At 44.2% G+C, this 15940-nt stretch overlaps 2 protein-coding genes across 3 annotated transcripts; one reads left to right on the top strand and one right to left on the bottom strand.

The window, feature by feature from the left end:
• Nucleotides 1-161: 161 nt before the first annotated feature.
• Nucleotides 162-7636, bottom strand: LOC124413304 (cilia- and flagella-associated protein 43-like). Of its 2 annotated transcripts, none has more exons than XM_046893812.1 (17): nucleotides 7610-7636; nucleotides 7368-7539; nucleotides 7044-7300; nucleotides 6640-6979; nucleotides 6228-6576; nucleotides 5895-6163; nucleotides 5546-5803; nucleotides 5196-5467; nucleotides 4889-5120; nucleotides 4392-4738; nucleotides 4080-4332; nucleotides 3663-4018; nucleotides 3408-3589; nucleotides 2725-3326; nucleotides 1996-2415; nucleotides 1795-1896; nucleotides 162-1257 (listed from the first exon to the last, which is right to left on the bottom strand). In XM_046893812.1, the coding sequence occupies exons 1-17, from the start codon at nucleotides 7633-7635 to the stop codon at nucleotides 871-873; spliced, it is 4824 nt and encodes a 1607-aa protein (XP_046749768.1). In that variant the 5' UTR covers nucleotide 7636; the 3' UTR covers nucleotides 162-870. The 2 variants fall into 2 exon arrangements, with proteins under 2 accessions (XP_046749768.1, XP_046749767.1); XM_046893811.1 differs by having other exon boundaries at nucleotides 1795-1920.
• A 1563-nt stretch (nucleotides 7637-9199) lies between these two features.
• LOC124413314 lies at nucleotides 9200-12312 on the top strand. Its single transcript, XM_046893820.1, has 5 exons — nucleotides 9200-9350; nucleotides 10327-11174; nucleotides 11205-11356; nucleotides 11436-11696; nucleotides 11791-12312. The coding sequence occupies exons 2-5, from the start codon at nucleotides 10357-10359 to the stop codon at nucleotides 12027-12029; spliced, it is 1470 nt and encodes a 489-aa protein (XP_046749776.1). The 5' UTR covers nucleotides 9200-9350; nucleotides 10327-10356; the 3' UTR covers nucleotides 12030-12312.
• Nucleotides 12313-15940: the final 3628 nt, after the last annotated feature.

Below are 15940 nucleotides of genomic sequence, written 5' to 3' on the forward strand. Positions count from 1 at the left end.
TACGCCGTGCTTCTTAATGCATTCTGAGCTTATTCCCAACTGCGCGAACCTGTTTTAAACAGCGAGATTATTCCATCAGACTCGGTTGCCAGGCAGATAATTTAATTAACCGGAAAAAGAGAGATGGAACGAGATAGACTGTGCGGACGAGACGGAATTTGTCGGCGGTATATAACTTGTCGTTTTTTTTCCCTCATCTTTAACGATGTATTTTACATGGTTTGACATTACGTATCAGTGTCGATGACCGACTACATTTTCACCCGATGGTCTTTACTTGATAATAATTTACATTTAACTGCGATCTGGAGAAAATAATTCACTTTCGTTTTGAATAGAAAGGACACGATTTACCGAAGAAACTCATTGTGAGCTTTGGTATTACTGTTTTTAGGCGTTGGGAAAGGTCAGGAAGCAAAAGCTGATAATTGCAGGTAGCTACAATCCGCTGCTTGAGGTTTGAGCAGCTCTATTGAGGAACAAAGGAAAGCTGATTTCAGTATTTCGAGTTGATTTTAAAATAATTACTATTTCGCTGAAAACATGAGTGCGTATTGATTTAAATTGTTGATGCGCAACTTGATTTTCGAAACTACTGCAGGTTGTTGGGATGTAAGTTGGTCAGTGCAGACTTTCGCGATGCATTAAAATGTGCAAAAATGCAGACCGTGTTAATTGATTTGCTCATTGAATGATTTTAGCACTCTCCTTTCGCTCTTGGAAATAATATTTACATCATAGAGTGATTTTTTCGTCATCGAGACTACAAAACGATTCATACACACACATATACACGAAAAAAGGGTTCAACATCGAAAAAGATTGATAAATTTATATCTATGACGCGGGGTTATCAAAGGCCAAGGCGATTCATTTATCTGTTAATCTACTCGTACGAGCAGCTCTAGTCGTACTTGTCGCGAGTTCTTTCCGACCTTCAGACTTGAATCTCAACGTAGGATAGGTCTTGAGCCTAAGGAGTTCTAATTCGGATTGCAAGAGGAGAAGCTCGTTGTAGCTATCTTGCACGTCCTTAACCAATCTAGTCCTCTTCATGATAGCCTCCATTCTATCCTTTGTGAATTTATTCTCTTTGTCCATCGCTTCTTTCTTAACGTACACTGAATCACGGGCGTTTGCCTGGCTTATCCTTTCTATCATCGCATCCAGCCGCACGTTTTCTCTTCTCCAATACTTTATCGTCGTCCTTATCTTCTCCAGATTCTTCCTTTCAGCCTCGACCATCCTTCTGTACCGCTGAGTCAACAATTACACTAATTATTCAATATCCTCTACCCGATCCCAAGAAGAAGCATTCAATAGACTGCAGGTGCAGTAACGGTTACATGAATTGACCGTATAACTTATTTTTGAAAATGAAATTACTCTAATATTATGTACCTATGTAGGGTATTTCTGCAAAGCTTGAGAAAAAATAAGTACACAATGTGATCCTAGTGTTGCTGTATGGCATCTAGAAGTTTGATGAGACTATTGATGGAAAAAACATTCTTGTACTACCAACGTCGATGGTTTAGATTTCTATGTCTATTGTATATAGTATATATGCACATGTTATATGAACATCTGCATGTGTCATTCGCGAAGACAATTGCAATTACAGTTTCACCGACGATGATTGTAATCACCGGCAAATTGTGTCTAAAGTGATGGGTCCGGGAGAACAATGCGACTATGGTTGGCCTCGTTTGAATACTAGGACGCAATTTTTATTTGTGGGTAGTTCTTGACCTGGACGAAAGATTGCATTTTGCAATTTCCAATTTTACCTACTTGATTCAACGACTCGATATCTCTCTCGAATGTTTTCACGTCCTTATCCTTCAACGCGTTCGTAGCGAACTTTCGCGTGTACTCTTGTATCTCTTTAGTTACCTGTGAACAGATAAAAATAAAAGTCTGTTCAAAATATTGGGCTCAGCACAACGTCGAAGCGGATTTCAAAAACTGTTTTCAGTGACAAATAAACGTCACCTTCACGTCTTCGAGGACTTTGACCTCTGCCTTGAGATCCTCCAATGATTTACACATGTAAGCGTGTCGCCACTCCTTGCAAACAATTATTCTCCGGAAACTCATCGTTCTCTTCATAGCGGACAGTTTGAGCCGTCCTTCATTGATTATAGCGACGTTTACGGCGTCCACCTCTTCTGCAGGTACTAACACCGCCTCGGCGAGGTCGCTGACTTTGCCAAGGAGAACGGGGACCTCGACCTGTCCCATCTTTAGCACCAGCTGAACCTCCATGTCCTCGACAAACCTTTGCCTGGATACACGATGTTCCCTCAATGCCTCTTTGAGCTGAACAATGCGATTTTGACTGGTAACGATCATTCTCTGATACAAACCGACCGTTTGCTCAGCCTCGGCCAGTTCCACCGCGCAGCATTTCACCTTGCGGTACGAAAGGTCTTCATCAATATTGACTATCGGTAAGTAGATCGTAAACGTCATGGTTTGCACAATGTTTCCTTTTCCGATATAACTCTCCAGGAAAATGTCGTAAACATGAATCACTTGTTCGATGAATTATTACCTCTACATTACTCAATTGTTACTTGCAACAGGCATGCTTATCGGAATCGCTTCTACGATGGACGGTAAGCGTAAACCGCAGCAATAATCGTACCGTTTCAAGGAACAGATTATGGACGTCAATACCAGCGTAAAGACTCAAGTTGCAATAGAAAATTTCGTACTCACCCGTATTTCTGTTTCGATCTTGGTCCTTCTCAATTTGCAAAGGTGACTCCAATGGTTCACGTCGATTTGGGGTGGTAGGTTGCTTGGCATAATGTCAAGGTGGTGTAAACCCTTCAGAAACTCGATACTTTCGGGGGGCAGGACTTCGGGTGAGTCTCCGGTGGTTATACACCTGCCAATTTCTGTGAGGAAGGTGATCGACGTACACGTGCAGGCCTTTCCCGCTCTCGGACGTTTTTTGTAATGTCTTGCCAAGTGTTCGACAATTGGGGGTTTTAAGTCGACGAATTCACCCCGGAACTTATCGTCCATCGTTTTTTCCCGCTTACATAGTGCCTCGTATCGATTTCTCAGGTCTGCTACTGCCACCTCGAGCGTTGCCAACTCGTCCATTAATTCCTGGCTGTATCTTGTCGCTGGTGTCAGTTCGTTGTCTTTTAGATCCAGTATCTTCTCCATTCGACGTGTCTTCTCGAGGTCTCTCCATTTGGAGCGAAGGAGTCGCAGAGTTTCCTGAAGAATCGCGGATTCCAGTTTTACCTTTTCTACCGAGAAGGCGTCCAGCTTTTCGTTGAACATTTTAATGCTCTCTTCAATGTTGCCTGAGTTCAATCATAATTATTAGACCGTGAGGAATTGCGGCTATAAATTTTAGTCTGATGAATAAATTGCAGGGAATTTACGCGTAGTCTGACGAAACTCCTTTTGAAGTAATTCTCTATACCGATCACGTTCGATCTTGAGTTTCCGAACCTTGTCCTCGTAGTCCATTATCTCTTTGACCTCCTCCTCAGTGTAATGGGCAGGATCCTTCTCGAGTAAACACGAAGGTTTCGGCACGTCCTTCTTGACGTCATCTTCCCACCTGCGGAAAATAATGTGACTCATTGTCACCACGATCGATGCCCCGTTAGTCTTAGGTGAAAAAACTTACTCACTTGACTTCCAAAAGTCCGTCCATAGTCTCCATAAGTGTCTTTTCACGGAAGTCATCCGCCATTAGTTCCAGCTGGCGTTTTTCCGCCTGTAAACGCTCCGCCTCCTGGATCTTCTTTTCTTCTGGTGTCATGTACGGTCTGACTGAGATCTCTTCGTCAGTGACAACAATTATGGTCTCCGGTTTCTCCGTCTGGTCCCAGACGGGGTTCGGCATAATTTCAGCCTCACGGTTCACTCGGAACATAATTAAAAGTTCGTTGGCGACGTGTCGCAGTTTTGATATCCTTTGAGCGAGTACAGTCATCACTTGCTCCTTTGTGGACATCATTTCGTCGAATAGTTTATTGAAGTGAATCTGAAAATAGATGGAACGAAAATCGCTGATCACTCTTGACCCTGGCGGAAGAATAACTCACTTTCAGCTTGTCAATCTCTTCTCGTATAAAAACGCACTCCATCGCCCCCTGAATGTAGTTGTACGTCTGTAGCTGATTGAAATGGATGGGATCGCGTGCTACCCATCGATGTGTGGTGGTCCCCGTCATCGCGAGGGCTTCCGTTCTTTTAACGCGATGCACCTCGTTTTCTGCATCATCATTCGCTTCATTGCTCAGCTCAAACACTGAGGTAGGTTTTTCTCTTTGTGCAGATCCGGAGGGAGGCTCAAGGCTAGAAGTGTGAGCATTGAATTTCGGTATAATATCAAAAGCGATAAATTTCAATCATACTTAGATATCTCGAGGGATAGTGTCTTCGCATAGTGGGCCCACTTGTGCTCTTTCTCTTCGTCCCCGTTCTTCAACGGCAGTGGGTAATTGTCGACGCAGGTATCACCAAATATGGCACGAATAGACCGAGCCTGGACCATCATAGGCTTCCAGCATGTTTTTAGTACGAAAGAAACCACCCTTTCCTCCTCAAGCATCTGTTTCTCCGCCCATACCTCAAGTTCTTCGCGATCCTTAGCAGCATTCTGAATCTTAAGCTCCCTGCCTTTCTTGTCCAGATCGAACTCGAGTACGGGTAACTGCTCCTTAGGATCTGCTTTCTCGTTCACGTCCAGCAGAGCCTTTACCTAACAAGACACTCTTTGACGACTATTGAAACGGTGCAATAAATATAAGCCAATTAAAGTCGAATACACCGGTTTCTATCCCGTGACCTTTTCACCCTGGATTTACTCGGTGTACCGTGCGTACGGTGTAATTGAAAGTGAGTAGGATACCTGGGCTTTCAATTTCTCGAAGTCATTCATGATGGCGTTCCTGGCCGCAATCGACAGTCGTTTTTCCGTACGGTCCTTGATCGCCTCCTGGCATGCGACCCAGCTTTTACCTTCGTCCTCGATATCCTCTGGCACGAATCCCCACGTCGGCTTGGAGAACATGCGTTGAATCTCCGAGGAATCTAGCTTGACATTTGCCTCGTTGAGCACTCTGGCGTTTGGTTCACGATAACTGAACAAATTCGTGCATTAAAAATTGTGAATTTGGATTCACGGTATATGTCAACATCGAATCTCACAGACCTACTTTAGTTCGGTAGCCACCAAAGTTCCATTTCGGCCAAGAGATAGGATCATTGAGCCGCAGGGTGAAGCTAAAGCCATTCTCGTTCCGCCCTCTTGCCGATGATGCGGTGCGAACACTGCGATTACCTTCTCGAGGTTAAATCCATCTCTGACGATAACGAGGCCGTCATAACCGGCTGTTACCACGTGATGACGGTCTGTGTAAACCCAGGGATTTCGTAGTTGATGGCCGGAAGGCAAAGCCTGGACAAGACGAACGCCTCTGAAGTCGTTCTGCCGATGATGAAGGTCAGTTATGAGATTCCGACGATATGATTGTATGCACACAGTCACTGTGTATTATATTCCCACCTGGATCTCCAGCCGGTGTAGTTGCCTGGATAGATAAGGAGCCCCGATGACATCACTGGAGTGTCTGGGACCGTAATGTAGTGATTTAAATGCGTCCAGTAGCTCAACAGCGTATTTTTCTTCCGCAAAGAGATTCTCTCCGGGTTTACGAGTGTACACGATGATTATATCACCGACTATCGCAGCGGTACTCGTTACCACAAGTACCAGAAGCCTGGCGCCTCCATCCGCGTCTTCGTAGAGCAGAAAATCTACCGCCTACCGAAATAAGATGCACATACATATTTTCTTCAGTCTATCGAAAAACCATTGACCTGTCGCATCGTACTCGTAATGAGGATTCTATCACCTGTCTTCGCGTCTCCAGATAGCTGTGCACGTACATCTGAGAGCCCGGTTCTCCTTTGATGAGAAAAAAATCTCCGCTTCTCGAGCTCGCGATTCCCAGCAGTCCGCCACAGTACGAGAACTTGACGTTGTCCAGGGGCTGTTCATGCAGGTGAAACGACGTGAGCAGGACGGGGTCGGTCACCTTGTACAAGCTGATCAGCAAGCACCTTCCAGCATCGGTGGTCATCGCGATAATCGGCAAGTCAGGGTGGGACACGACGCATAGAACTGGAAGTCAGTGGAATGACCGTTAAGATTTGGTTGCGATACAATTTTCAGTTCGTCACTGCACCTTGACCTTCGTCCTTCAGAGACAGTTTCCCTGTGCAAACACCAGTCGCTGGCTCGAAGGCATTCATCTGCCCGAATTTGTCGAAGGACGCGATGATCTGGGTTCCAGGGTAGGCCCAGGCGATAACCAGGTAGCCGGAACCATGGCTGTACTTCAGATCGAGAATCGGAGCTTTGCTATAATCATCGAGTGGAATTTCCCAAAAGTCACCGCACTCGCCATAGAATATAACGCTATTCCTTTGCCAGTGTACCGTCGCCTTGGTGGGATGTGAAGGAGCTCTGAGTTCCCATCGCGACTCCCAAATCACGTCGTTTTGCCGGTGTTCTGATGATGATCTTCTGTAAAACTATAACTCAGACTTTTAGTTTTAGGTCACATGTGGCAAACCTGTGGAATGTTTGCTTCTCACCCGTATTCGGGAGTTCACGTCGACCACGAGAATCCCTCCTTGAACTGCTACAGCCATCGGTATTTTCCGACCGGAAACGTGCGCAGATGTCAAGTCGCTTCGGATGATCATGTTGCGCCTCCTCCCATCGCTCGTCATCAGCCAAACGCTTCCCAACTTGTCGCTTAGCAGCAAATTTCCGTCCAATGTCCAGCTGATAGAGACAATCCTCTCGTCGACATGTTTGATCTCCGTCGGTAGAAGCGACGCTATTCTTGAACAGACGCTGATCTCGTGAACCAGCAGTCGTCCTGACGTTGTGCCAAGTTGGACTATAGTGTAAGGCGCCATCGACGAGCATCTGGAATCAGGTCCAGACATCAGATGCACACCATGAAGAATCCGTAAAGCACATTGCAACTCACTTGATGAGCTGCGTTGGGTCTGAGACACTCGTGCTCCTCACGGCCATCTTTTCCCCAGTCCTCCATTGCCAGAGGATAATTTCGAACTGCGGAAATGAGGAGAGAGTGACGAGGTATTCCGTGCCTGCAAATGCACTCGACAGAAAACCGTTGGGAGCGCCATCGCTGCAGGTGGAAACCTTAGCCAGGTTTGGGTACGTGAAGATCAAAACTCTGGGATTCGGATGTCTCTCTGCTATCGCGAACATTGAGACCACCTGTTGAATAAAAAGATTGATAGCCTTTGTGAATTGAGGAAGAAGATCACTCTTGTTTAATGTATACCGGATGTCCTGCCAGACATGAAACCCCGTCACTTCTTCCAGGATTATCAAATTTTTCAACGTAGTTTTCGCCCGTGTTCAGGTTGAAGAAACTGACGTAAACTCCCCAAGCTGAACCGACTACGTCTTTCCCAATCAACACGAGCTCCTCTATGTCTCCGAACTTGATCCATCTGAAAACGAAGAGCATAATCGTGATTGCTTTTGACTTTTGCGAGGTGATACTGAGTCCATTGTACATACCTTGTTTCTGTCTTCATGTACTCCATTTTTGATCTCATACCATGTCTTGGTCACAAACGTTTGGTCGTTCATTCAGACCGGCGCTGACTTTGGTCTGCTCTAAATAGGTTTTGCACTGGTTGCATTTTGCACTGATGGTAAAATAGTAAGAATTCTTATTTGGAATGTAACACCAGAGTTTGGATGCGCTTTGTTGAGTTTAGGCGTCGTTGGTATCAGCGTCGCTCGTTGCTTAGCAACGCAACCCTCACATACTAATACGAGACTAAACAGCGTGGTGGTCTATAACATTATTTCCGTTTGTCTGGAAAAAGTGAATCTATTAAACTCGACCTTCATCAGAAATTGGATCTAGCAAATTTAGACGTAGTGGTTGTCGGTCAAACTATAGTACCTATAATAACTAAAAAAAGGCGTGGGTTCCAGGCTTAATTGGAGTTTGCCTTTCTTCATCACAGTCGTTCAAATCACAACCAATTGTAATAATGAGAGTATTTATGACGTAAATCCGGCTCCATCTTTGCACATATCTGGTTCGTAGTGATTTCCGGTTTGAGTCACTGCTGTGTAAATTGCAGAAAGCGACAAGAGAGGATGACAGATTAGAATACCTCAAATGCAGCTGCACGTATTCTCGTTTTTGCAAGTCAGGAAAACCCTTTTGTCATAAGCCATATGAAGGTCGGATGAGCTTCATCGGAGACAGATAACGGCCGGATATCGAATGAAGTGAAAACAATTCGATGTCTCTCAATCGGGTCGTTGTGAGTCGATGGTTAATTAATGGGGACGTGATTGGCAGTGGTAAGTCGGCCAGTGGGCCTGCCAAACGGGGACTTAAGCTTCAGGATGGACAAAATAGCAGGCGGGGGGGTAGGGGTCCGTTACAAACAGCGTCGCCCCTACATAATAATTGCAGTTCCTCACCTACGGCGTGATTCACGGCTTACGATTATCCCGTTGAAAATACCAGCGTTGCAGCCGATTCCGCATTCTTTCAAAGAAAATATTTTTTTTTTGCATCTTTTTTTACAGGAAAAGAGAACTGCACCGATAATTAATTAAAGAGATCTTTTTTCTAATCAAATATTTTCAATTTCGGTAGCCTGACCCTCTGGGATCACTGTCGTCTGAATGGAATTTACCGTGTAAAAATATACGATGCGTTGCGTTTCTTGGAGGAGGATTTTTTAATTGTGCTATTGGAACAAAAAACCGAGGGACAAGTTTCTCGACATTGCCGTGGTAAATTGTTCTCACCCAGTTCCTGAAAGAAGCGAATGTTAAGCAAGTGCTGAAGTGCATTGCAGAGGTAAATTAGCGAATTGCAGAAATCTCCAACAGTTGGCTGTGCAAGTGTATAATAGAATGCGGGGAAAGGAGAGAGAAAGATTGAGTGGAATTCAAAATGACTTGTTTTCAGAGACTTCGCTATACTCGTCGGTGATTTCTTGGGCCACGAGGTAGGTATTGTCGTTTGTGCATGCAAGAATGGTGGTGGAACAGTAACCCAGTAAACCCATAGTTTACGAACGCGACGCCCCTCCAAAGTCTGCCACATATATAGACGATCTTACCGGAACATTTTTTATTTCTTCAACGTTTATCGAGTGTAGTGACGATGATTCGACTTCTGTAACTTTCCAGTGATCGAACCAGAAATCATCCGTCGATGGGTCTGTGCTCTGTGATAGAATAGTAATTGTGCATTTCACGGTTTACCTGCAGTGTGCATTTATATGTCAGTGCTCCGAGTTTGAAGTAAAAAACATTTGTGTTTCTCTGCTGTAAGTTTTTTTATGCGAGTACAAACCATCGGTAAGTTTTTTTTACCTCCAAGCAACGATCTCGTGGTGATTTTTCAACATCTATAAGATTCTGTGAAGCTTAGAATTATATAACGTGAGACGAGTATAGAAATGAAATTCTATTCTCATTGTCAATCTGACCTTTGAATTTATTACATCTTTCTTGGTAAAATAAACTTATGCAAAGTGTATAATAATGAGCTGCTGCGATATTTTCATGGAAGTGATAAAATATACATGAATTTTAAACACTCGTAGAAATGTCAATCGCATTTTTTATTCAAGTAACATTCTGGTTGCTCTCAAGGGATGTAGCCTGTATCACTGCACCATTTGCATATCATATAATAACGTACCTACGGTGGGAAGAATTCGTAAAAATACGACTCTTGAATTTAAACATGGAAAATTGAATGTTATGAGACCATACATATACATATATATATATATATATATATATACCTAAATGTATAGCGATACTCGTAATATGTTTTACTAACATACTTTAATGTACCTGACAATGATTATGCCTGATAAGGGTAGCGACCGCTATACACTTTGTATGCAGAGAAAGGATTGTCGCGAGTGGCTTTGGTATTCAGAGGAAGGAGTGAGGCCATCTCGTAACGAATTCTGAGCACGCTTTATCCCCCCGCTTAGCTCCACGTACTCCGGGCCTATTGTTTCTCCCGTGACGTTAAAAGAATTCACCGATTTTCACACCGCAATTGAAATTCATGTATCAATTACCGAATATGAGAGAAAACCAATGAACTGCAACCAACCGCTCAGGGTCTGAATTAGTTTGTCGTGAATGAATAAAACTAATCTCGAAAAGTTGATCTCTATCCTATTGCTGAAAGTACATAGTACGAACATTGAAATTTAATCTCGTTTGCAATTTTTCAGCTGACCTAAGGAATTCCGGATCGATTGAAAATGTCGAAAAAACAACAAGAATTACGAGTGGCAATTCTGGCCGTGACGTTCTTAGCGACTATCGTAAATGCGATGGCGTCTTCAGAAGCGTCCAATTCCAGTCTGCCAACGAATCACAAACCAAGTCCTTTCGTCGTCCAAAAAAGCTTCAAGCCAAGCGTGAACAACACATTGCTGAAAATGGAGGCAAGAATAAACGTCGAGGACGGTCTAGACCTGACGCAATTCGAGGCAAAAGAGAGCTTGCGGAAGCCGTTGACGGTCTCCTTGCCGCTGAAAACCGACGTGTCGTATGTAACGGCGGTCTCAGAGCCACGAATATCGTCTCTCACGGAGCCCCAGCGAGAGGGCGAAGTATTCGAGGATTCGAAATACTCGAACCCAGTTGCCCCGGCGGTCCCAGAGGACAGGGGACTCCGCGTGGCGAACATTGCCGGCAAGGACAGCTATCTTGACGCCCTCGTACATTCCCGGATCAGCAAGGACGACAAGGAGGGTGTCGTGCCGATGAGCGTCAGAGTCAACGGGCCGAAAATCTTCCGCAGAGACTACAGCGAAGGTCCCGTTTACCGCCCTGAATCCGAGCGCTACGGCGCCCCCGTAAAGAATCAGGGCCCCGTTTATGGGCCCCCAGATTTCGAAGGTCCCACCGCACCCGCTCCGACCCAGCCGACGTTCTTCCCGACCCCCAGCAACTCTTTTTCGCTACCAGAACACTCCTTCGACATTTTCGACCCCTCCACTGGATACGGAAGCCCTTCACCCACCCACGGAAAACCACAGACGTCATATGGGGCCCCACAACCATCCTACGGGGCCTCGCAAGGACCGCAGAACAGTTATGGGGGCCCTCAAACTTCCTACGGGGCACCGCAAACTCCGCAGAACAGTTATGGGCCCCCTTCGGTCAGCTACGGCCCACCACCACCACAGAACGTCTATGGTCCACCAAGCAGTAGTTATCTACCGGCTCAGGGTCCTCAGCAAGGTGAGGCCAGAGGTACATGATCCGAGCTGTTATGGTTGGGACGTTGCTTTGGTATTTCGTGACAGTAATGGCCGGGTCTTGTTGGTTTCAGGCTATGGCCCGCCGGCCCCGACTTATGGGGCACCATATGCTTTGCCGGGAATGCCGAGTCTGCCCTCGATTCCAATGATCGACTTCACCTGGCCCTTTGCACTGAAGCTGAACGCTTTCACTTTGGCGAAGGTGATATTGAAGCTCGTGATATTCAAGCTCATTGTTAAGTTCATTGCCATCATTTGCCTTCTGCTGTTTATACCGAAGCTGGAAACCGACAAGAAGGACGATAAGCAGGAGGACGACTATGAGGGTCGTGGTATGTCGTCTCGTATCCTTGCATTCAGTTTGACGTTCTTCACTAAACGTATCGTCACTTGTACTAAAGATGATTCAACTCTTCCTCCCTTTAGCTAACGGGGATATGGATCGTCTCAATTTCCTCACGGCTATGGTTTTGGGCTCCATCGAGAAGCAGTACGAAAAAAATGAGAAAATCGATTGCACCTCGTTCACATGTCGATTCAGGAGAGCCCTTACTTACGGCGAATCTTGGGCCGATTATCTCCGGCTCTTTAATAGCTACGCAGTCGAGGAGGTGCAGAAGGTCGAAGAAAATGAACGGGCTCAGCACGAAACGAAGAAGTCGTGACGGAGTGGATAGTTCGCGAAATTGGCACGAAAAAGGCCGTACAATTAACGCCATGACTGTAGAATAGTAACTTATTTATTTATTTATTTATTCGTATTGTTTCAAATACTTTAGGAATAAAGTTACTTGGGTGAAAAAAATCATCCTCGAGTGATTCAACGGTCCTCAAACTGACCTGCATTTTGTCATTACCACCTACACGCATTCCAGCCTTAATCGAATTACCGAAATTGCGGTTACTGCTCCGCTTCACCACAAACGACTATCCCAAATTGTCTAATTTAATAAAACTTCCGATTTCAATTGGGTTAACATCTCTAATTTACTACTTGACCTTCGACTGAACAAACCTATAACCGTTTTCATCTTAATTTTATTCATCCTCTTTGACTGCAAGGAGGTTCGTCTAAATTTTATTATATCACAATCAATCCGTATTATCAGTACAATTTTTACGCAAAAGATTTCTGACTTGATGAACAGATACAATTGAGTTGAAAAAGTCGAAATTATTCATTCGTTACCTGGCGATTTCAGCTGTCGTTCCGACTCGTCAATCTTTGGAATCTTGATTGAAAGATGGATCATCACCGTGGTCATCGATTTACGAAGGGCTCGAATTCACGTCGTCAAATAAGCTTCAGCGTTTTTCTTCCAATAAGTGTTTACTGCCAGTTTGGGCTTGAACTTTGGGTTGTATCCACCGACTGTCAACATTCACTGGTGAACTTTGAGCGCAGGATGCAAATGTGAATATTGCATAGCCCTCAGAGATCTGGGGTCTACCCAGTGTGAACCAGTCAAGCAACCGGTAAACATTTCCCATTTGCGTGTTATTGTCGAGTGTATCCGGTCTGAGCTTGATTTCACATGATTGTCCTAAGATTGATTAGCTCGTGTTTTTTTTCCGCCTCACTTTCATCACAAAGTTTCCTTTACATCTTCATTTGCGATTTTATGATACGCCAGTAGAATTTGGGTTCACTGTTCGTGTCGTCACGCAATCATTGCGAATCCTTTATTTTTGGAACTGACAGTGAATGACACTTGAACATGAGGCTTGTAGCACAGAATAATTTACAGGCTTCGCAATGCTGTTTAGAATAGTCAGAGTTCGACACTTGAACATGTTCCGCAGCTCAGCAAATGTAACGACAGATCTTATCCTCCGTTCGCTTCTCAGAATTGAATACCGTGGTTGTCACTAATGAGACTAAAAATAAAAAGTAACTATAGGAATTTGGAACGTGAGTTGGCTTGATTATTTCGACCTCAACGTGCGCACGGTACACTTATCCGTTATGGCCCCTTGAAATCTACGATCTCTTTGCTTCGAGAAGATTATTTGTCATCCCCGTGTATGACTGCGGTAATTTGAATAAGTCGGCTGGTTATCGGGATCAGAAAACATTCGTCATTGCGGTAAGAAAGGATATGAAAAATTCGAATAACCTTGACTATCCACGCAAGTTGTCAACAACGTATCCATCGGAAAAGACCACCTATCCAATTAACTGCGTAATGCACAATTGCTGCATAAAGTCCGCTGTACGACTGCCAATTAATTTTCTTAAAGCATAATTGCAGGAGCAGATGACCGCAAAGACACACTTTCAGCATTTTATTGTCTGACGTTACAATTGAAAGGGTCTAAGATAAGTGACTTCTAGTACTTTTAGTCATGGATCTTTTCCCATCGTAATTTAAATAGGAGATCATCATCAGAGATGACGAAAAAATTATGAAATTACGAAACCGGAAATCGAAGTTGCAGCAAGAAGATGAAGATGTTTGGAAAACTATTCGGATCAAGATTGTCAAAGCTGAGCTGATCGCCGACGTCGCGATACGCTTAGTTCCGTACGTGTATAAAATAGATGCAAAAGTGAGATATACGGATTGCCAAGTATCTGCGCATCGCTTTCGTATTCATACTTCAAAATCTCCAAGATCCGTGTGACCTTAAGTGTCGAGATTCGATTATCGCGGAATAGAGTTTCAGAGTCCGGAGCATTTCCGTTTGGTTTGTATTGGATGCCAGCTGTTGTGATCATAATTTCCGATATCCGAGCCCAGCTTCGCGAGTTGACTTACGACCAGTTGAGAAGTTTATGAACCATGCAGTATCGCTGATTTCGATCAATTGTACTCGATACCGAATGCAGAATAGGTAATGCGTTTCAAATGAGGCGATTATTTATGCGCATAGATTTTACACATGTGCCAATTTGTCACGCTTGATCGCCATGCACCTCAAACAGATTTATTTCTCTTATTTTTTTATTACAATTTCCCTCGAGGGTAGATAGCTCACTGCATTGTCACGATGAATTCCGAAGCCCAACTCGACCCGTGCAATGCCTCCGACATAATCTGTAACAGATCTCGCGGTGAACAAATAAACAAAGCGATTTGTTTGAAATGGAAACGAGCAATCGAGGTCGCCTTATTCATGCCGCAGTTCTGCCATGCTCACTATGCGAATGCGAATGCTCGTTTCACACACTCGCAAAATGTATAAGATCTGAATTCCCCCTTAATATTTATCATCATACTACTAAATACTCGATTTTCTTTATAATTATTACAAGAGACTCGAGTGTGATACTTGATTTACGCGCGAAACCTTTTCACACCTAATTTCCGCTCACCTTTATCTATCGTTAAAATCGATGATGTGAAAAGGTCGAACGCGTCGCGGCGTTTCATTTATCACCATACACACACGAATGTCTCTGGGTGTGAAGCGTTGCGACTGCAGAGATTTGTTCTGCTGGTATGATCAATGGACCGGAAGTACGTACGCCGACCGTTTCCGTTAGCAAATTCGGGTCACCTGCACACGCAAGACTGGGTGTCTACCTATACTGACTTCCCAGGTACAGCTGCGATTGTTTGTCTGTTTGTTTCGAATCACGTTCCGTTGCGGTTTGATATTATGTATACCATTACTCACACCTGTATACTATAACAACATGGGTATATAAATATCCGGAAATTGATGCTTGCTAATGTTTTACCGCGAACAATAAATCACGTCGTGACGATCTATTTACCGCGTAATTATTGAAGCTCGTGACGCGTTGTAAACCACAGTTTTACGTTACTGAAAAGCCCAAGTGTAATAATAAAATAATAAGTTAGATAACCATGATCCGATGATGCTGTAATCGTTGACGCGTGCGCCATATTTCATGATCATTTTTCTGGACGGTAAACTAAAGTTTTTTACCAGAATTTTGGTACTTTTCGATGCAGAGCACCGTAGCTCGAATCCTCGTTTGATGATCATGATTCTTAGATACAGCTGTTATGATTTGTCTTTATAAATTTGTAATTTTTTGTCAGAGGTTCCTTGAACCAGCTCTTTTTTTTTTATCTCTTCTTAATTGTTGAAAAGAAAAGTCTGTTTCTGTGAAAAAGCAGAATATAGAGTAAAGAAATGGAAGAGATGATGCAAATAATAGCTCCAGATGCCTGTGACGAAGTCCAAGCGGCAACGAAACGTTTGGCACAATGGGGCCTTAAATGCTGAAGGGTCCAAGTAGCCTCAAGTAGAGATTGAATGGAGAGCCGAGGGAAAAAAAGAAAAAGAGAAAGAAAAAAAAATTCGGCGATGGGTAGGATAATTTGTTGGCAACTGGGGCGTCGGACCGACTAGTAGATTTCCATCGCGTGATCTGTATTAATCTTACATAGAGATAGAGAAGAGCCACTTATGTCTTTCAATGGGGATAACTGATAAATGAACAAATTGGCTCTGACGAAAGCGACCGCACGTCCGAATAAACGATCATGGACATCGTGGCTACGTGGCTACGTGCCCCTGAGTAAGCAGTATTTTGCGGATCATTCTCGCCCATCAGCATCCGTACGGTCCTCCCGAGGCGCCTACGCTCGCAACACACCGG

This window comes from Diprion similis, chromosome 12 (genome assembly GCF_021155765.1).
Source record: "Diprion similis isolate iyDipSimi1 chromosome 12, iyDipSimi1.1, whole genome shotgun sequence".
Taxonomy (NCBI): domain Eukaryota; kingdom Metazoa; phylum Arthropoda; class Insecta; order Hymenoptera; family Diprionidae; genus Diprion; species Diprion similis.

Excerpts from the sequence above, each read along its gene's own strand:
- LOC124413314 (XM_046893820.1), top strand. The coding sequence starts at position 10,357 with ATGTCGAAAAAACAACAAGAATTACGAGTGGCAATTCTGGCCGTGACG. Across the intron at positions 11,175-11,204 it reads CCACAACCATCCTACGGGGC|CCCTCAAACTTCCTACGGGG; the intron begins CTCGCAAGGACC and ends CAGTTATGGGGG. Across the intron at positions 11,357-11,435 it reads TCAGCAAGGTGAGGCCAGAG|GCTATGGCCCGCCGGCCCCG; the intron begins GTACATGATCCG and ends TGTTGGTTTCAG.
- LOC124413304 (XM_046893811.1), bottom strand. The coding sequence starts at position 7,635 with ATGGAGTACATGAAGACAGAAACAAG. Across the intron at positions 7,540-7,609 it reads TACATGAAGACAGAAACAAG|ATGGATCAAGTTCGGAGACA; the intron begins GTATGTACAATG and ends CTTCGTTTTCAG. Across the intron at positions 5,468-5,545 it reads TACACCGGCTGGAGATCCAG|AACGACTTCAGAGGCGTTCG; the intron begins GTGGGAATATAA and ends CATCATCGGCAG.